The sequence below is a fragment of the Marmota marmota genome, unplaced genomic scaffold (assembly GCF_001458135.2).
Source record: "Marmota marmota marmota unplaced genomic scaffold, marMar, whole genome shotgun sequence".
NCBI lineage: Eukaryota > Metazoa > Chordata > Mammalia > Rodentia > Sciuridae > Marmota > Marmota marmota.
In genome coordinates, this window is record NW_025999932.1 from 43,107,794 (window position 1) to 43,126,154 (window position 18,361).

Here is an 18,361-nt window from a genome sequence, read left to right on the forward strand (position 1 = left end):
CTTTGAGTTTCTCTCCTACATGTCGCTTAATTGATTAAATACCAGTTGGTAATTTGACATTGTGGATGATTTCTCAGTTGCATATAAGCTTGATAATTGGCTTGATTTTTTCCCCCACATTCACATGTACAGCATCTGTTAATTATCTGCAGCACCTCTACGGATTTATTAAAGTGTACTAGTGATTTACAGCTGATACAAAGGCACCCTGTGGAAACACCCTCAGTGCCCCCACCCCATGTTTTCCTGTTCTGCCACCCTTCCCCACAAAAACAGCTGTGGTGTGACAGTTTGTCATTAATGTAGGGACTAAACAACAGGCCCTTTGAGCCTTGTTATTCTTTCCACCTGACTTTTCTTTGTTTTAAGTATTTGCAAGCCACCCCTCTGGCAGTTGGATTCTTTGTCAATAAAAAAATTAGCTGTCCACCACCCAGATTTCTCCCCACCAATCATGGGTGACATCACCTCCAAGATCCAATGATGTTATTTAAAGCAGAATTGGCACTTATTTCTTCTAGGTGGCCTGGTCCCATAAGGAGGTGTTGTCTGTCATCCCTGGGCCTCTCAGGCATTGTGATGGCCCCTCCCAGGACCTTGCCTCTCTGCCTTCCCTCTTTTCTGTCCTCTGCAATTGTGATTCCCAGAGTGCAGAAGTGACCAAATACTGTTAGCAATAATTTCCTTTCCATCATGTGTAGTTAAATTCTAAGAGCTAAGGGGAGCAAAGAATTGAGAGGACCGACCATCTGGGATGATGGGCAATGGAACAATGTTTAAAGTCATGCCACTAATAAATTAAGTGTAGTAAATTAATTTATTGTTTTAACAATTTGACTTTTATTGAGGCTCCAATTTAAATAAGGAAAATAGAATAATGGAGACTTTTCCCTGTAAGACTTTTCGAGGACAATACATGTAAGACGACAGAATGAATGAGGAGTCACAATATATAACATGCATCTTGGGAAAAAATAATGATGTAATTATTTAAAGGGAATGATTACAATGTCTTGATTTGAGACACAGTAGTAAAAAATTTAACGTGTAATTCTTTATTGAGTGAGGTTTCCTGTATACTATTGTATTCAAACAGCCTTGTATTATTATTATCCCCTGCTTATGGGTGAATGGAAAAAGGCTCGAAGAAACTGAATGACTTGATTGCAGCCACGCCCCTCATTAGTAGAGAAAGTAGGCTCTAAAAGCAATGCTGAAACAATCAGCCATCACCACAAAAACCATAGCCCCAACATGATAACGTGAAACCCAAAATGAGAAACATCTGTTTTTATTTTGTTCCCTACTATCTTTAGAATTTTAAACTTTGGATATCTGAATGTTGTGAGTGTGCACGTGTGTGTGATCACACACAGGCACATACATACATGCAAGGCACTACGTTCGTGTGAAAATAGCTCAGTATCATCAGCTTAGCACACCAGGTGTCTAGAGTGATGCTAAGACTCGTATTTGCATTTTCTCATTTCATCCTCAAAACTCGTAGCATCAAATTATTCCAGAAAACAAATTGAGGCTAAGAATGTTCCTAAAGTTACCCCAGGGCCAGTGATAGACTAGGCTCTTTTAAACTTCTGTTGCTCAGGTTCCTTACCAGTAGCTGTGCTAGCTAAGTAATAGGTATTTCTATGTAAACTTTGCCACAGCCCTGCTAGATTATTAATGCCCCCCTTTCTAACAAATGAGGAAATAGAGACTGAAGAGAGATTTAAAAATTTGTGAAAGGGCCTGTCACGAGGCCTTGGTGATTAGGGATTTATCTCAAGTGTGACACCAAAGCTTTTAACCTTTTTTTTTTTATTACTCTAGCCCCCTTAGAACTTCATCACAGATTAGGTGAAATGATGCTTGGGTCCAAGCTTCAGATTCTGAACATTGATATGTCAGTCTTAATATACCCAAAGACCAGTGGGAAGAGGTAGGATGGCTGTGTCCATGACTCTGATAGTCATGTATCTTCTGCTTTCAGGAGCTCCGAAACGCTCAAAGTGAGCAGCTCATGGGCATCCGTCGTGAAGAAGAAATGGAAATGTCTGATGATGAGAATTGTGACAGCCCTACTAAAAAAATGAGAGTCGATGAGTCAGGTAATGCTGATAACTACCACATACCCGCAAGGTATCGTAATGAGTGTCTGAATCTGGAGATGGAGAATAAGTCCTGGGAAATAGCCTTATAACTCACTTTTGAGTTACACTAAACTTTTGTGTTTGACTGACTCTGCCTTTATTAATAGAACTTTAAAGTCTTAGGAACATAGTGATTTAAGTTGTTCCAGTTATTTCTCCATATGTAGATCTGGGGCCATTAGACTTTTTTTTTTTTTTAAGGGATGTTTGCCTGTTCCCATAAAAATCCTTTTCCAGAGGGTGGCAGCCACACCTGAAGCTGAAATACAGATAAAATTTGGTTTCAGTCCATGTACTTGTTACTTGGGAATTGTTTAATCCCTAAAGATTCTCTCTAGCCTATGAGCCAACACGCTGGAAAATTAGACTTTTTCCCCAATAAATTTTAGTTCGCCTAACCTGTAATCAAAAGGATGGCCCCATTGGGCACCAAGCGAGGGGTGCCACTCCTTAGATTATAAAAAGGAGAAGCTTAGAGAGAGCCTTGCTTTGTGTGTTCTGTCTAATCTGAGATGCTGATTAAAACTCTCTCCTAGAATTGTATATAAGTTCTTTGATATTATAAGAGCAGGCAAGTAAAATGCTCATTGAAACCTGAGACACCAAGGGAGACAGCTTGTCTGAGGGGAAGGGTGATAAATAAAGGATCTAGAAGACCCACAATTGCCACCATTACCAGAGAAGAAAATTAGAGAGATAGTATAGATTTGCTCTGTCTCCTCCTAGGTACCAGTGAATAAAGCACACACCTGTCTAAGGCTTTTTAACAGAAAGATTGCAGGAGACTAGAAAAAGGATCTCTGCTAATTTGTCGGTAGAAGAGTAGGAGCAAAAGGAAAGAGTTTCCTTCACCCTCTGACAGTTCACTGAAATGAACTGAAAATAAACAGAAACAGCAGGAGAAAAAGAGACACAAACTTCTGATTCACAGAAGTGATCACAGTGTGTAACCACCCCCCACAGCTCAGAAGCCTATGTACCCCTTTACCATAGAGGGGCAAGATGGAGAATATAGACAGTTTTGAGAGGAATAGTCAGTTGTTTCTAGGGGCACTCAGTGGGCTTGTAGAAACACAGTGGCCAGGGATAAATTCCTTGGGTCTATAGACCAGATAATGAATTTTAAATGGTTCTCTTTGGAATGTTGAATGGGACCAAATAGAAGACAATGATGTATGACAAAAAGTGTCCAGGTGAGTTTACAGACTTCAACCTCACTTCCTGCAATGAGTTTAGCCAATGAAAGCTCAGGGAAGGGACCAGAGGGAATCCTTCTCTTCTTCTGAGGGTCTGGACTCCTAGCCAACAAGGAGGTATCAGAGCCAAGCCTCTTCCTGTACCTGCTGCTCTCTAAGCTAAAACAATCAGTATGCGGGGGGGGGGGGGGGGGTATGTAGGGTGGCTGTCCCTGGACTCCTTCAGAAGTCAAAACCAAGATTGCAAAAAGATCAGGTCATTGAGATGGCAAAATGGTTAGGATGGTCATGAGCAAACTCCCGCATCCAGGCCACATGGAAGGGATTTTAATTTCCTTAAAGCAGTCCTTCTCAAAAGTGTGGTCCCAGTCTAGTAACATCTGCATTACTTAGGAATGTATTAAAAATATATGTTCTCAGGCCCCACCCATGACCTACTGAATCAGAGACTCTATGGGGAAGGGAAATAAGATCCAGCCTTCTGTGGTTTAAACCCTGTTAGGGGATCCTGACTGATGCTAGAGGAAGTTTGAGAACCACTGCCTTAGCAAAGTAGAGCTTTCATCCTCAAATTCCATTCATATAAATCTTTCAGAAGCTTAGCATACAAGTAGGCACCATGCCACCCCTTCTGAAGCCATATATCCTTTGTCTGAAAAAATAAGCCCAGCGTCTGTGTGTCAATGTATGTCTCTTATTAAGCTGATCTCACATTTCTCAGGAGTGTTTCACTATCAGGTTTGGGTTTGTTTTTGAGGGAACCACCTTCTTCACAGCATTTCTATTCCATAAACCTCCATATGTCAAAAGAAGGGAGCACAGGTTTGATTCTCTTAAATTCAATGAGATCTTGAGATAAATAAAACTTTTTTTTTTTCTCACAAAGAAAGAAAAAACACCAGCTTTTATTGTTTTTGAAGTTTGTAGATGAGAGGCAAGTTGGCATGCAACTTGGAGTCTTAATTTCCTTACAAGGTAGGTGTAGAAGAAAAGAATTGAGTCAATCAGAAATTCTGATTTGAACTTGTGGCTTTTTTTTTTCTTTCTTTTTGGTGGTGACATTTCTTTTTAAATAACCTGTCAATTGTCCAAAGAGGAAATGTGTATAATTTCAGAGTCTGCTCAGGATAGGACTAGAATAAGAATGACTCTGAACAGTACGCCCACTGAGAGGTCCCAGCTAGCCTTGGCAGCACATATCCACCTCCAGGACTGGCTCCTGACCTGTGCAGTTGAAGTGTCCCTGGAGATGTCAAAGACCTCTCCCCTGGCCTGGGGCCAGCGATCCTCCGGAGGTTTGTCTGCAGAGTACTCTTCCCAGACGTCTCTTAGTTTATTCCCCAGGCATCTGATGAGAGCAGGAAGTCTAACTTGAACTTTTAAAAACTTTCACCAGGCCTGTTACTTGGTCAGCAGAATTAATGAACAAATGCAGCACATGTTCTCTACCACGTACTGAGGGAAGCGATGAAAGAATTGGAGTTCAAATGCCAGGCCCCGAGCAGTTCAAAGTCTTTTTTGTGCTTTTTCAAAATGGACCGAGGACATGGCATGTGGTTTCTGAAGAAAGCACAGGACTGATTAAAGAGAAGGAGAAGCAACTAGCCTTTTTCATTCCACTGGGCCCTGAAGATCCTGCCCAAAGGCAGGCAGTTGTTTTTCTTTCAGCCCTGGGTTTTCAGGGACATGGCCTGACAGCAAGAATCCTTTCTGGTCTTTTTCACTAAACCAAATCCCTGCTCACTGCTGCTTGAAGCAAGGAATGGAAGCTGGAGGAAACCCCCCCCCCCAGTGTATCTTGTTAGGTGACACACTACTCATTTTAGGTACAAATTTGCAACTGCCGCTAACCTGCACAGAAGCTGGCCTCAACATGTAGTAGTCTGATTCACTGGAATTGCCAGATGTGGAAGAAGGTGTGAAATCCTCTGTATTTATGGAATCCCTTGTTCATGTCCTCTCTGCTAACACAGCAGGAATTTTACCTCAGCTCTATTAGGGAAGTAGCTAAACCAGGAATTCTCGGAATCTCTAGGGAAGAAAGTCCTTGGTGGCTGTTTATAGGGGGCCCGTAGTCCTACAGGGTGCTTAGGTCTGGGCATCCCAGTGCCCCACTTTGCTTGTCATCTCCCCTCTAGAACAGAGACCACCCTGCAGGGGTTTCTTTCTGGGGAGATGGAGAGAATTGCCTTTGTTTCCAGAAAAGGCACAGTTTATTTTGTAAGGACTTGATGATACCTTGGGTTTAATCATTTTTTTTTTAAATGATCAAGCTGGGCACGATGACACGATTGGAGTCTTAAATACAAAAAATGAATAAATACAAGAAATAAGATTGGAGCCTTACACAAATCTGTAATCCCAGCAACTGGGAGAGTAAAGTTGGGAGATAGCAAGTTTAAAGCCAGCCTCTGCAACTTATCAAGACCCTATCTCAAAATAAAATTATTAAAAGGGCTGGGGATGTGTAAGGTCCTGGGTTCAATCCCCAACACCTTAAAAAAAAACAAAAAATGATATTCAAAAAATATTAAAAATATTAAATATATTTAAAGTGATATTCAAAATATTCAATATATCTCTCCATTTCTGATTATGAAGAATATTACATTCTAGTCTTACCTTTTACTACATAAAATGATTTAGGACGTCTTTAGCTGGAGTTCCTGGGCTCTTCAGTTTAACTACATCGTGATTCTGGGCAGGCAAGTCACCCTTCCTCATCCACTCATCTTAAGAGGGGAAAGCAGTTTGTTGGAACAAAATTAAGATACTGATAAAACTGGAAATGAATTTGTTCACAAGTTTGAAAACCATGATGGATTTATGAAATCAGCCATTCAAGAAGACTGGTGTCCCACTCGGAAGACTGTGAAGATAAATTTTTATAAAAATTCAGATGTGTGACAGTTTAGTTGGCAGGTCCATCCTTCTTCCTCTTTTTCCCCACTTCCTCCCTCTCTTTCTTCCCCTCTCTCCTGTGACTTCTCCTGCCTCTCTCCTCCTCCTCCCTCACCTCCTTCATCCACCCCCCTCTTTTAGGTCGATGGTGGGGGTGGGGCAGATGTGCACCAGGAAGGAAAAGGAGAAGGGTCAGAGGAAGTCTGTCCTAGGCTGTAAGACCTGCCATGACAGAACCTGATTAGTTTTAGTATTGAGAGAGTGAAATGAGCCAATGCATGTCAGGCACTTCTGGTTTTAGAGATAATGCCCAACCTAAAATAGGTGCCCAGTGAGTGTTAACTCCACTTGTTATCTCCCTCTTCTCCAGCACCTAGCCCTGGGCCAATCCCCAGGTAATAGCTGAATTAAAGGTTGTTGATTTTACTTGCCTATTTCCCTTCATCTGTTCTTAGTGTTTTTGCTGCCGTTGCCCAAACATCATGAGGAAGATGTGAACATTTGCTCTGATTAAATTTAAATGGCAATGGCAAGTGTTAAGAAGCATGTTTAAATAAAAGCATGATTTCTTTCCCCAAAATGTGTAAAACTTTGAATGAAACTCAGTGCTGCATGCTGTATAGGCATCCTTCTAATTATTGACAACATTCTGATTTGACGACATTCCGATATTCACAGAGCACCTTCTCACACTAAGCACTCTGGACCCAGGCGGAGTTAGATGTGGCACTCCTGCCCTCCAGGACGCGAGATGCCTTTTGAAAAGAAAATTTTAAGTTAATAAAGGTACAGTGGCCAATAACAAGTATCCTAATGTCAGAAAATTAACTTTAGTATAAACCCAAATGAATGTCACTACCCAGTGTACATGCCCCACCCAACATTTGATGAATGTACACTGGACACAAAATTTTTTATAAGAGTGAAACTAAAATAGCTTTTGCTTAATAGAAAACCCTTAAATCATTCCATAATACACAAGCAAATGCTCCTGGATTTTAACTACACCTCATTTAAACTCTAAGCTCTTTAAAGGAGAAAACACTCTTTTAATCATGAAGAGTGTTCTCTGGGTTGTCAGTTTTCCATGGAAATTCACAACATAGAAACAGAGGTGGTTTTGTTTATTTGTTTGTTTTGTTGTGTTTTAAATTCCACTAAGAAGTCAAACAAGGATTTTCCAGGTCTTTCAGCCAACTAAGTCAAGTTAGGGACTCAGTAAAGTTCAGTTGGAATTAGCAGTATTCAGTCTTTATACCTTTATATGTAGCTGGAAATATTAGGTTAAACAATTACTATGTATAAGGCTTTCTCTGGTCCTCCCTTTGATTTCTTTGAATACCAGGACTATCTTTGGTTTTCTGATTTAGCTCATTTCCTGCATGGCATTGCTTCTGAAAAATACTAAAGGACACCTAACAGGGATATCATCTTCAGGCACAAGCTTAGGAAGAAGCTCACTGGCCCCCTCCACCAGGCAGCCACAGAAGAAGAGAGTTCTTAAATGCCAGACCAGGCTCTCATTGCCAACTGAAGAGGCTGACTGCAGAAGGCCATGTTACTGGCAGCTGCTACTAGCTTCCTTGTAGGAAGCGTTGACTGTGATCTTAGCAGCTGACTTTGGAGCTGCTCAGAATTTGGCAGAAGGTCAAGAGCACTGACACATGGAAAGCGGGATGGCTCAGTGGGAGACAACAGGCCAGGGTTCGAGCTTCTGCACCAGCAGATGTGGAAAGCAGGGGCATACGTCATAGTTGAGTGGAAGCCTGGAAGGATAAGATGTTTTCCCATTCATTGACAGCCTGCGACATTATCTCCTGAAAGAGAAATAGAAGAATGGTGCATGTCCAGCAGGAACCACCAAATTAAAGGCAAGCACTTTCTTTCCGATCACAGCCAAACATCTTTTGGGAACCTAAGTGCCAAACAAGGAAAAGTAAAGTGATTAATTGCACTAACATAGATGAAAGACGGTGGGAGGAATCTTCTAAGGTGATTGAGTAGCTGCTTCCTTCTTTCTGTCTTGCTAATTTTGCTGAAGGAATTCAAACAAATGTTTATTTGGGGTCAATTTTGCAATTCTCTGATTTTATGTAGTTACAATTTGCTTTTCATAATGAACATGCTTCTGAAAAATGTAGAAAATCATTTCTTTTTGCAAATTGCTTTACCTTTTAAATGCAAAGAGATAGATGCTATTAAATCGATCCTGCAGCACAGGATTCCTTTTTAATGGAAGCCCTCCTGCTGCCCAACCATACTGTGTTCCTTTGCTTTATAAGTTCACATTTCCAGTGTAAACTTCATGATCCTATTTTTATATTGCACCTAACCATGCCATCATTCCTGAAATCTGTCATACTTGTCAAAACTTTCCATAATCCTGTACTTCATATAAAATTGACCCATGTTGCTAAATGCCATTGCGTCTCCCCAGTATTCCCACCCTATAACTACTGTGATGCCCTCCATAAAATTCAGCTGAGCCCTAGCTGAGTTTCTTAAGCAGTCCACACCTGGTTGCTACCATTGTGGAGTTGCGTAGGTTCTTCAAATGGCCCATTTTCCCAGCTGCATTTGCAGAGCAGATTCCGGCTCTGTGAGGCTCTGGCTTCTTGCCTCATGCTATGAGCCCTGTGAGCCTTGTAGAAGGCTTGAGCTGATGGGCAGTTAGCAGGCAGAGGAAGAGTGTAAGGAAGTTAACAACCAATCTTCTGAAAGGGAGAGCTAAAGAGACCTCTACTTGGGAAGGGTTCAGACAAATGGCCAACGATCAACACGGGGTCACAGCATGGCTGCTGTGTACAGCCCGCCGTGCCCCAATGCTTCTCAACCTCCAGGAACACCATTATCTAGATTACAGTTGATTATGTTTTCCGGGCATTTCATTCTGGTAAGGCTTGACTCAGGACCATTACATAGGAGAGTAGATTTAATCCCATTTCCTTAGTAGGCTTTAAGGACACTGAGGGAATATTTATGTAATAAGATGCAAAGTTGCTATGGAAAATACTATAGCAACCTAACATCTCCCAGAGCCAAGAAGCCGCTTGTAACAGCAATCTAAATTTACATTTATTTTAGTGTCATTTTATCGACACTCTTAGTATCTCATTCTGACAGGATGTTAAAATATGTTTTCAGCTTGCATTTGAGCAAAATTAACACAGTGTTTTTGGGATTTAAGTGTGGTTTGCACAACTTCTGGAAAAAATCAGAATATTTTTGAAGTTTAGATGACAAAATCTGAGTAAGTTTGTAAGCTTCCCCACCCTCTAAACATGGGAACAAATTCCTTAGTAGCATTTATTCCAAATTTTTTATTTTAGTTTGTAAACAGTAATTAGCAATTCCTACTTACAAAAAAAGGAATCATCCTTTTTAATGTTGACTTATTTTGTTAAGTGCTTACTAGTGAGTCTACTATGTTTATAGAAAATACTTTCAGTAGGTCAACCCATTGCCCTCTGGCAGCAGGGAAAATTTTTTTAAGTTAAAAAATTGTCTATCACATAAATTAAAATTTCATCATTTCAAAACCTAATGATTAAGAATTATGAAGAAGGAAGAAAATAATACAGTTATGTTTTGATTTCTATTTTTTTCTTCGGCATAGATTAACTTCAAATATTTTTCTATGTATTTTTTAAAGATCAGTAACAATAATTCTAAATGATTTGGGTTTCAGACAGACCTCCTATGTAACAAGTTTAGAAGGTGAAACTAAGATCTTTTGAAGTAGTTACAGGTGCCTGAGGTTATTAAAGTCTGATAACTGGACGAGTCCTTCCAAGAGCACATTGTTAGGTCCCTTAGCTATGAACATGGCTGAGAAATTTTAGATATGTAAGCCAGTTGGTGGAGGGAAGGTAGTATCTATTGATATTCTTCTCCTCCCCATCTAAAATTTTGAAGTGTGACCATAATGCTGGTAAAATGGGACATTAGCCAAAAGAATCAATAACACACCATATTAAAACATATTCTGTTGCCAGCCTCTTAGCACTTTGTAATGTGCTGCTGATGAACATGATTGTCCTAATCTCCTTTGCTTCTATATTGCATTCTTCATCTAAACACAGTTGGTGACATAAAGGTATCAGACCTTCACCAGAGGACATCTTGTAGAATTCCCAGTAGCCATATAACTATTGAAAAAAGTACTTACTTTCTTCCTTTTCTCAGAAATTCCACTTGCCATTATATGATACTTATCTTGTACTTAGACATCCTGGAAATTGAAGCTCATAGCAATATAAAACATTATTATAGTAAGCTCGCCCACATAGAAAGGTCTAGAGACTCTTCTCTTGTACACGATTGAATGCTCTTGATTCCAGGAGGTTCTAAGTACCAACTCTTCTCCCCAGTTTCAGGACACAAAGGGTGAAGGCTTCTGGGAAGTTGCTAGAGAAGAATTTTATTTAGATTCCTCATCACTAGAGAAAAGAAAGAGAAACATTTCTGGGGAAAAGTCATAAGGCAGACTCTGCTAATTGTAATGCTTCAGGCAGGTACTACAGGTTCTTGCAAATGAGCCTGCCCTGACTCTTATTAGAGTTCCTATGTCCCAGAGGCCCTGACTTTCTTGGGACATGTTCAGTCATTAAAGCTTAAAGCAGCTGCCTAAATTTTCAGTTCTCAGAATTACTTTAGAAACATGTAAATATTTATCATTTCCTTATTTTCAAGAATGGAGTCTTGCTGTGTTGCTAAGACTGGCCTTGAACTCCTGAGCTCCTGCCTCAGCCTCCCAAGTAGCTGGGACTACAGGCACACACCACCATACCTAGATTAATCATGTAAATACTCAACACTAGGGTACTGGTTAGTTAATGACACATCCATGAACAGCCTCAATGAAGAATCATGCTTTAGAAGACTATATAATGGCATGAGAGAATGTTCTCAATATATTGCTAAGTGATAAAAGCAATTCGAAATCATCATATGTAAATAATTCCAAACATGTGTTGTTTTCATACTTCATGTGTTAGGGAAAAATCTGAAAGGATATGGGCTAAAATATTCAGTGATTGTCTTTAGAAGGTTTGATTACAGGTGATTTTATTTTTTCTTCTTTTTGCATTTCCAGAATTTCTACTGTAGGTACACCTGTTATTTTAATAATACTGTAATAAATATTAATTTTAAAATTACCTAGAAGACTCTGTGGTAAAACTAATTGTTAGTTGGGGATTCCCTCCTTTCCATTTCCAATCATTTTTAACAAGTCTAAAGTAGTGACAGCTAATATCAGGTGATAGAAGATTACTGAATTGCCTTCTCTTGCTTTAAATGAGAGAACTTCCACATTTAACTTACCATAATAATATGCTTACCATCCCAGACCACATAATATTAGAATTTTCTATCCCAAGGGATGATCACATTTGCATAACTTTTAAATGAAAGATCCAAGAAACAATTCAAGTTCTAAACCCAGTAGAAAGTGTTCTCACACACTGGGAGATGGGTGACAATGTGACTCCTGAGATATAGGAGAGACTTTAGAAATGTTCTGGAATTTCTTCCCTTCCTCACAAATAGGAAAATGCAATACCATGTCCAGAAGTGATATTATTTGCTCAAGAGAGTAGTGGAAAGTCTAGAATCAATATTAGCTTCCTTCTTTTCAAGCTAATTGCCTTAAAATGGTACCACTGAATTTTATGGGGAAAAGACTCCAGAATCTCTCTCAAATGTCTTAAGTAGGCTCACAGGAGAGCCAGTAATCAGGTAAAATCAACCAAGGGTTTTGGATGCCTGCTTTGTGCATGAAGCCATGATGCCATTTGGAGGCAAAGGTGACTGGAGACCTTTATCACCTTGAAATACTAATCCAGACAGAGCTGAATGAGATTTATGCTTACTCTTAATTTTCTGTTTTCTGCTACCTTGAGATTTTCTTCAACATAGTCAGTGTAACCAACAAATTGTTTTTAAGTTCATTCCAACAGAAATCGCAGCTTTAAAAAAAATTCAGTAAATTGGCACAATCCCTTTTCTAGTTGAATGATATTTATTTCCACAAAGCAGAGCCTTCTGCATGGCTTCCAGCAAGAGAAGAAATGCTTTGAAGACGTGGAGACACAGGAGGAGCAGCATCAAGTCACATGTCTCCTCGGATGAACCACACACCATCTTAGCCACGTTCTCTGCTTCCTAACCCTCTAAAATCATGAAGAGAAAAGCAAGGATGCTTCTCAGAACACAGGCATGCACTTGATAGTTGATCTGAAATGATTTGAGCTTCAATGTCAGTCCTTCAATTTTCTCTCTCATCCCTGGTTCTCTCTGCACCCCAGGGCCTGGGAGAGCCTACAAAGATCATTAGTTTATTCACTCACCATCTAATTTCAAGACTTATTGAACTGCCTCTCCTTGTTTTCCACTCCCAGGACTTAGCTTTATGAGATGTACCTCTCAATATATCTTAAAAATAGAAGTCTGAGGAAGAGTATCTACAATATTATCAATCTTATTGAGTTTCACAGACTCAGGGAAGGTTTGATCTGGAAGAGGTCTTGAAAGTAATATATCTTCTTCTTTCCCCTAATGTTCTCAATGCAATAAGAAAAAAAAATGAGTTTTGGCACCCCTAATAATAATCAGTTGAGTTGCTGACTAAATACAAAACGTTTATATTGGATATTTGTGATTCCAGGTTTTCAGGCGCAACTTGATCTATAAGGTACATTTGGCAAATCTTTTGCAGGTAGGATGACAGTTTTCATCTTTCAGTGATTTACCAGTCACTTCCTAAAATATCTGTGCTGCAAAACAAATTCTTCAGTGGAGTTTATATAATCTGAACATCATAAAGCTATCCATTCCTCTATCTTTAGCACTTTACCTCCATGAATTGTCTTAAGTGATATCATAATACAAAGCAGGGATAAAATTAAGCAAATATTCAGTGAATTCTTACAATGTGTTTGGGACAGTATTCTTTGACTCTCAGTGCCAGGTTAAGAGGATATTTAGCTAGCAAACAAGGTCTTATACTAATTGAGACTCAGTTTTTGATTTTGAGAGTCTTGCTTTCCACTTTAAAAAATCCTAGCAGCATGTCATCAGTTCTCCTTTTCCTGGAATAGCACCAGATCATGCGTCTGCACAGTCTCTGCTTTCTATGCTCTCAAAGTCACAGCCAGAGGCTGACAGAAAAACGCTGATATGAAGGACTGTGAAAGCTGAGAGTATCTGAAAAGTGTAAATCTGTTCACCTGGACTCTCAGCCCTAGAGAAGCTTTTGTGTTTATTTTAAGTAAAAATGGTGAACATGTGCTGAATTGGATAATCTTCCTCCACATAAGCTCAGGACCCTTCTTTCTCCATACATAGCCCATTGCCTTGTACACAGCTTTTGAAATAGTAGGTGGATATGCATTTGTTAGATGAATAATGGGAAATCAAAACAAGAACTAATTTTTCATCTCTTGGAGAATATTTTGTATTTTATTGTGGACCAAAAGGGGGGAGAAAACCCTCGATTATCTAATCTTTATAGCATTGACCACATTTTTGCGATAAGGACCCTGAGGTCTCATGGAGATTTGCTCCCAGTCTAAAGCTGGTATATGGCTTCAAAGCCCCTTCTCTCTCTCTTTACCACCCCTCTTCCTTCTTGCAATTTAGAATCCATGTCTACTTGACTCTAAGATTGATAGGAGCAGAAATGTGGGGTGCAGAGTAGCCTATCTGGTGTTTCTCTCAAAACCGCTACTCCTCCGGAGATGTCCAGTAGACTCCATGTGTCTGGTCCACCTTTTCTGTTGAATTCTGCATCCCTAAGTACATGTCAGACTCTAGGGCAGGAAGAATAAGATGGTCTTTCAGGTCCTTGAAACCCAGGAGAGTATGGCAAGGTTAAAAGATGAAACTAAGAGAAAGAAGATTTTAAAAATAAGTAAGGTAACATTTGAAAATTAGAAATAGGTTGAAATTATTGCAGAGGAAAAATATATCTTGATTTTTTTTGTAATTGAAAGTTGTTACGTCCTTGGGCTTTTAAAATATAAATTAACATTTAAATTGGACTTTTTGCCCCTTCTATGTGACATTTAGGCTCCTAAGGAATATTATAGTGGATGCCAAATCATCAGCATCATGTTAACAAAGCACTTTCTATAAAATCATCCATAGCACTTTCTCTCTCATGTTCAATAAAAAGCTAGTAACAAGAGAGCTGCCTTCTCAGAGGAATTCCTTTAACCTTTCAGAAACAAAATATTTCATGCTAATTCCTGCTTAATTGGAAGGAAGTCATTTTTTAAAAATCATCGAATATGGGTTTGAAGTTGGTTCCATCCCTGACCTCTTTAATTTAATCAAGGTCACCTCATAAACTTGCCCAAACAGCTCTATTTCTCAATTAGAAAAAGAGGCAAAGCCGTTTAAAAGCATTTAGTGTCTGATTAATAATGCTTAACTGGTGCTTCAGCACTTGGAGGGGCTTTGTAAGGAGTTGCTGGTAAGAATAAAACATTGCTACCTGAAAAATTATACTCATCAGAAACTCAAAACGAATCATTTTAATGAGCAAAGCAAAAACTGGTGTTTTTTTTTTTTGGGGGGGGGGCGGATGTGAGAAAGGTTATCTTGCTTAATATAAAAGAGAGTTTTAGTGTCTGAACAGCTCTCTCCCAAGGAAAAATTGCTATAATTTAGCTGTTCAGACAGTTTATACAATTCATGCACTCACCTGCCCAAGGACTCAGACAAGACAGAGTTTGCCAAAGCGGGATTTTTGTAACACTCAAACTACAGGGATGAAAAGAAGTAATGAGATTGCCTTGCCTGGTGGAGGAATGTGATCTGGAGCCGTCTGCATGGATGAAATATCAAGCTTTCTTGAATATATCTTTGGATCCTTCTATACACTCCCACTTTCTGGGCCTACTGAGGACAGTCAAGCTCATCTTACACTCTTTTGAGGAGAGGGTCATTATTTGGGTGGTCAAAGCATTAGAATGGCTCTGAGAAAGGAGCCCGTGAGCATAAGAACTGGTATCCCTGGCAAGAGAGTTTAGTGTCTGATTAAAAATTTAAAAAAATAGCAAGATGAAGTCAGAAGCTCCTAGAAATGTCTTAGTGTTGTTTCTGGCACATAGTTTGGCAAATGATATCCCTTCTCCAAGCCTTTCTTAGCAGTAATGTAAATAAAGGTCATGTTAAAATTTTCAATGATGAGTTTGTCAGAAATAACCAATTAAGGAACTTGGAGGCATTTTGCAAATACCAAGTTCAATGGTAATGTGGAGAACTGATACTGGTAAGCAATAACAAGAGGTATAAATGAGTGGGTCACAGCCCTGGCTGCACACGGGAATCACCTGGAGCACTGTCTACAAATACTAATGCCTGGGGGTTAATGCGCAAGTATCTGTTATTAAAACACATCCCTCCCCAGGTGATTCTGATGCACACGGGATTGAAAAGTGATCTTTTATGTAAGGAATGATGGTTCTTAGGAAGGAAGGAACCAAATAGTCGTGGTAAGGTAATAAAAAGTGAGAATTGAGAATAAAAACGAAGATAAAATTGTGCCACAAACAGGAAGTGTCTGACAAAGGACCAGTGGAAGGAGAAACTTGAGGGAGGTGGTTCAAGTCTAGCTTGAAGCAGGCCAGGAATTCCCCTCACCAGGTCTGTGCCAGGAGCACCTGCAGTATCCCTTGGTTCACTGGAAAGGGGGTGTTTGTAGGAAAGCTGGAGTGGTCTGATACAGGGTAATGTGATGTGAGCTGGGGACAAATGTCTCTCTTACTCCTGGAGAACCACCAAGGATTGTTTTTCTCACCTGTCAATAGAGAGGGAAGTGGCGACAGGTCTGGGGAACACAGTGCACAGGAGGGCCTCATCTCCCCACAGCAAGAGGCTGGTCTGAGGACCCCTGGCCAAGGGCAGTCAGTTCCAGAGGTTCTTCCTGGCTTCTCCTGGGTACAAGCCACATGCCTGTCATAGCTGCAAGAAAAGTAATACATGACAACGTCTAGTAGATCAGAACAATGTATTCTGGAGACGGAGCCTGGAGGATTTATGGAAGCCTTCGGTCACAATATCATCACAGGAGAGGCAGTAAGTAGCATTCAGAGTGGAGCAGGTAGATGAATGAAATGTGAGGAGACGTGGCAGAAGGCACAGAAGCCGAGAAGGCTATGTTGGACAGTAACAGCTGGAGACAAGGTCCTTTCTCCAACAGAAGCTATTGGGAAAGAATGAAAGAAAGCAGGTGCCAAAGATATACTGAAAATAAAAGACTGCAAGAAGGTTATGAAGAAAGCATTAGGAAATGGATGCCAGTCCCTAAAGGCTAAGGTAGTGGTTCTGAAAGGCCATGATGCAAGGGGGGCTCTTCCCACAGTGTGGCAGTGAGAGGAGGGTGGGAGGCCTCTGGCTGTGAGGGGAGCTCCGTGCAGCGCTGCTCTTTGTTGAAGAATGTGGGGTTGGACTAGGCCCTGAGGTCGGGCTCCCAACACACAGAAAGGGAAACGGGCGCAGAGGGGCTGGCAGACCACCTGGACAGGCAGGGCTGTGCTTGTTTGGTAAAGGGTCCTTTATTATTTTTCAAATTGTAAGTGTGGGGGGGTGTGGGGGGGTGAGGGGAGACATGCAGCATGGAAACTGTTTCTTGAGGGGAAGCATTCCTGAAGGAAATGAGAAGTGATCATTTGTTAAAAGGGAAGGAAATTAGCAGGCTGGGAGGAGAAAGAGGTGACTGACTGCCCCTAGGTTGCAGGCTGAGGAGAAATTCAGAAGTCACTGTGGGCTGGGAGGAAGAATGGCTGTGTAAAGCTTCTCTCTTACTAGTCTTACACAACTAGTGGTTGGACAAAACTAACCGCTAGTTATGGAAGTCACTAAAGCAAAACCCATGGTGGAGCCCTGCACTGAGGGAGGGGAATGTCTGGGGGCGGGAGAGGGGTGTCCCTACTTCCGGAAACCAGTGTCATTTTGTGATATATATTGGTCTAGCAAAGGCTGACTGCCCTAGAAAAGAATCTTTAAATCCTTTAGAGGTTAGAAAAAAAAATGTAGTGCTTGGCCTTGGAAGTCAAAATAGAGATTGAAAGTGAAAAAGAAAGCTGAAATCTGATCAAAAGAAGAGTGGGAGTGGAGAGACCAGCAGCCCTCCTGAGGCACCTCATACAGAGGTCCCGAGGGGCTCTGGGAGGAGCTGGCCTCCCAGGCCCCTGGCTGATCTCACCTCATTGGCCTCAGCACCTTCTGCTGGAGCTTGTTGGGTGCTTCTTTAGGCACTTTCTGCTGTAGTGAGATCCCCCTCTTCTTCCCTTCAGCTTCTCAGCATGGGAGGCCTGGTGCGGAGGTCCAGCCCCACCTGCTTTAGGAAGGAGCCCTCCCCAGCTCTTCCCACAGCCAGGAGCCTTTTCCCCTTCCTCCTCCTGCCACCACCCAGTGTGGAGAGAGTGCTTTCTCATGGCTTTCACCTGGCTCCACAGCACCTGTGATTCTCCCTGCAGCTGGGCTGGAGCTCCCAAGGTCAGGCCAGGCAGAAGTCAAGAACCCTGCTGGCGTGGCCTGGCCTGGCCTGCCCTGGCCTGCCCTGCCCCAGTTTAGCTCAATGTGAGCTTGGCCATGTTTGCAGGAGCCACCCCCCTCTGGGTTTCTCTGAGGACTCTAAAGCTACCCCGCACCCAACGGAGCATCTTTCGACATTTGAAATGACAGACTTCACCAGCTCCTGGAAGAAGTGAGCATGCCTCTTTATTTTGCTTATTTTCTTCTGAGGAAAATGGGGCTGGTTGGGGGAGGTATCAGAGGATAACAATCCAAGTGGAAAAGTGATAAGGCATGATGTGAATCTCAATCATGTCAGGAGCCCCGCAGCACCTAACAGGGCTGCCACTATGCAGACTGCTTCATTAGGAAGAGCCGTGTCGGGGAGGGACAGAGGATTTTTTTTCTCTGAGTCACCTGCTGCCGGTTGTGCCTCCAGACTCACACTGAAGCCATTATAATAACAGGCTCTAGCTTACCTGCACTCTCAAAATTACCCTTATTCCACTGGCCTCATACAAAGATGGAAATAGACACTGCCTTATGCGTCTGTTTAACTCTCCCTAATAATAGCTAATGCGCAGACTATAA

The 18,361-nt window shown here is 41.2% G+C and overlaps 1 protein-coding gene across 7 annotated transcripts in view; it reads left to right on the forward strand.

The window, feature by feature from the left end:
* Enox1 (ecto-NOX disulfide-thiol exchanger 1) overlaps window positions 1-18,361 on the forward strand; it is a 443,331-nt gene that overhangs the window by 319,932 nt on the left and 105,038 nt on the right. For all 7 annotated transcript variants that reach the window (XM_048800957.1, XM_048800956.1, XM_048800959.1 and 4 more), the window contains one exon: window positions 1,991-2,108. In XM_048800957.1, coding sequence (XP_048656914.1) covers window positions 1,991-2,108 — 118 coding nt within the window. The remainder of the gene's footprint in view (window positions 1-1,990; window positions 2,109-18,361) is intronic.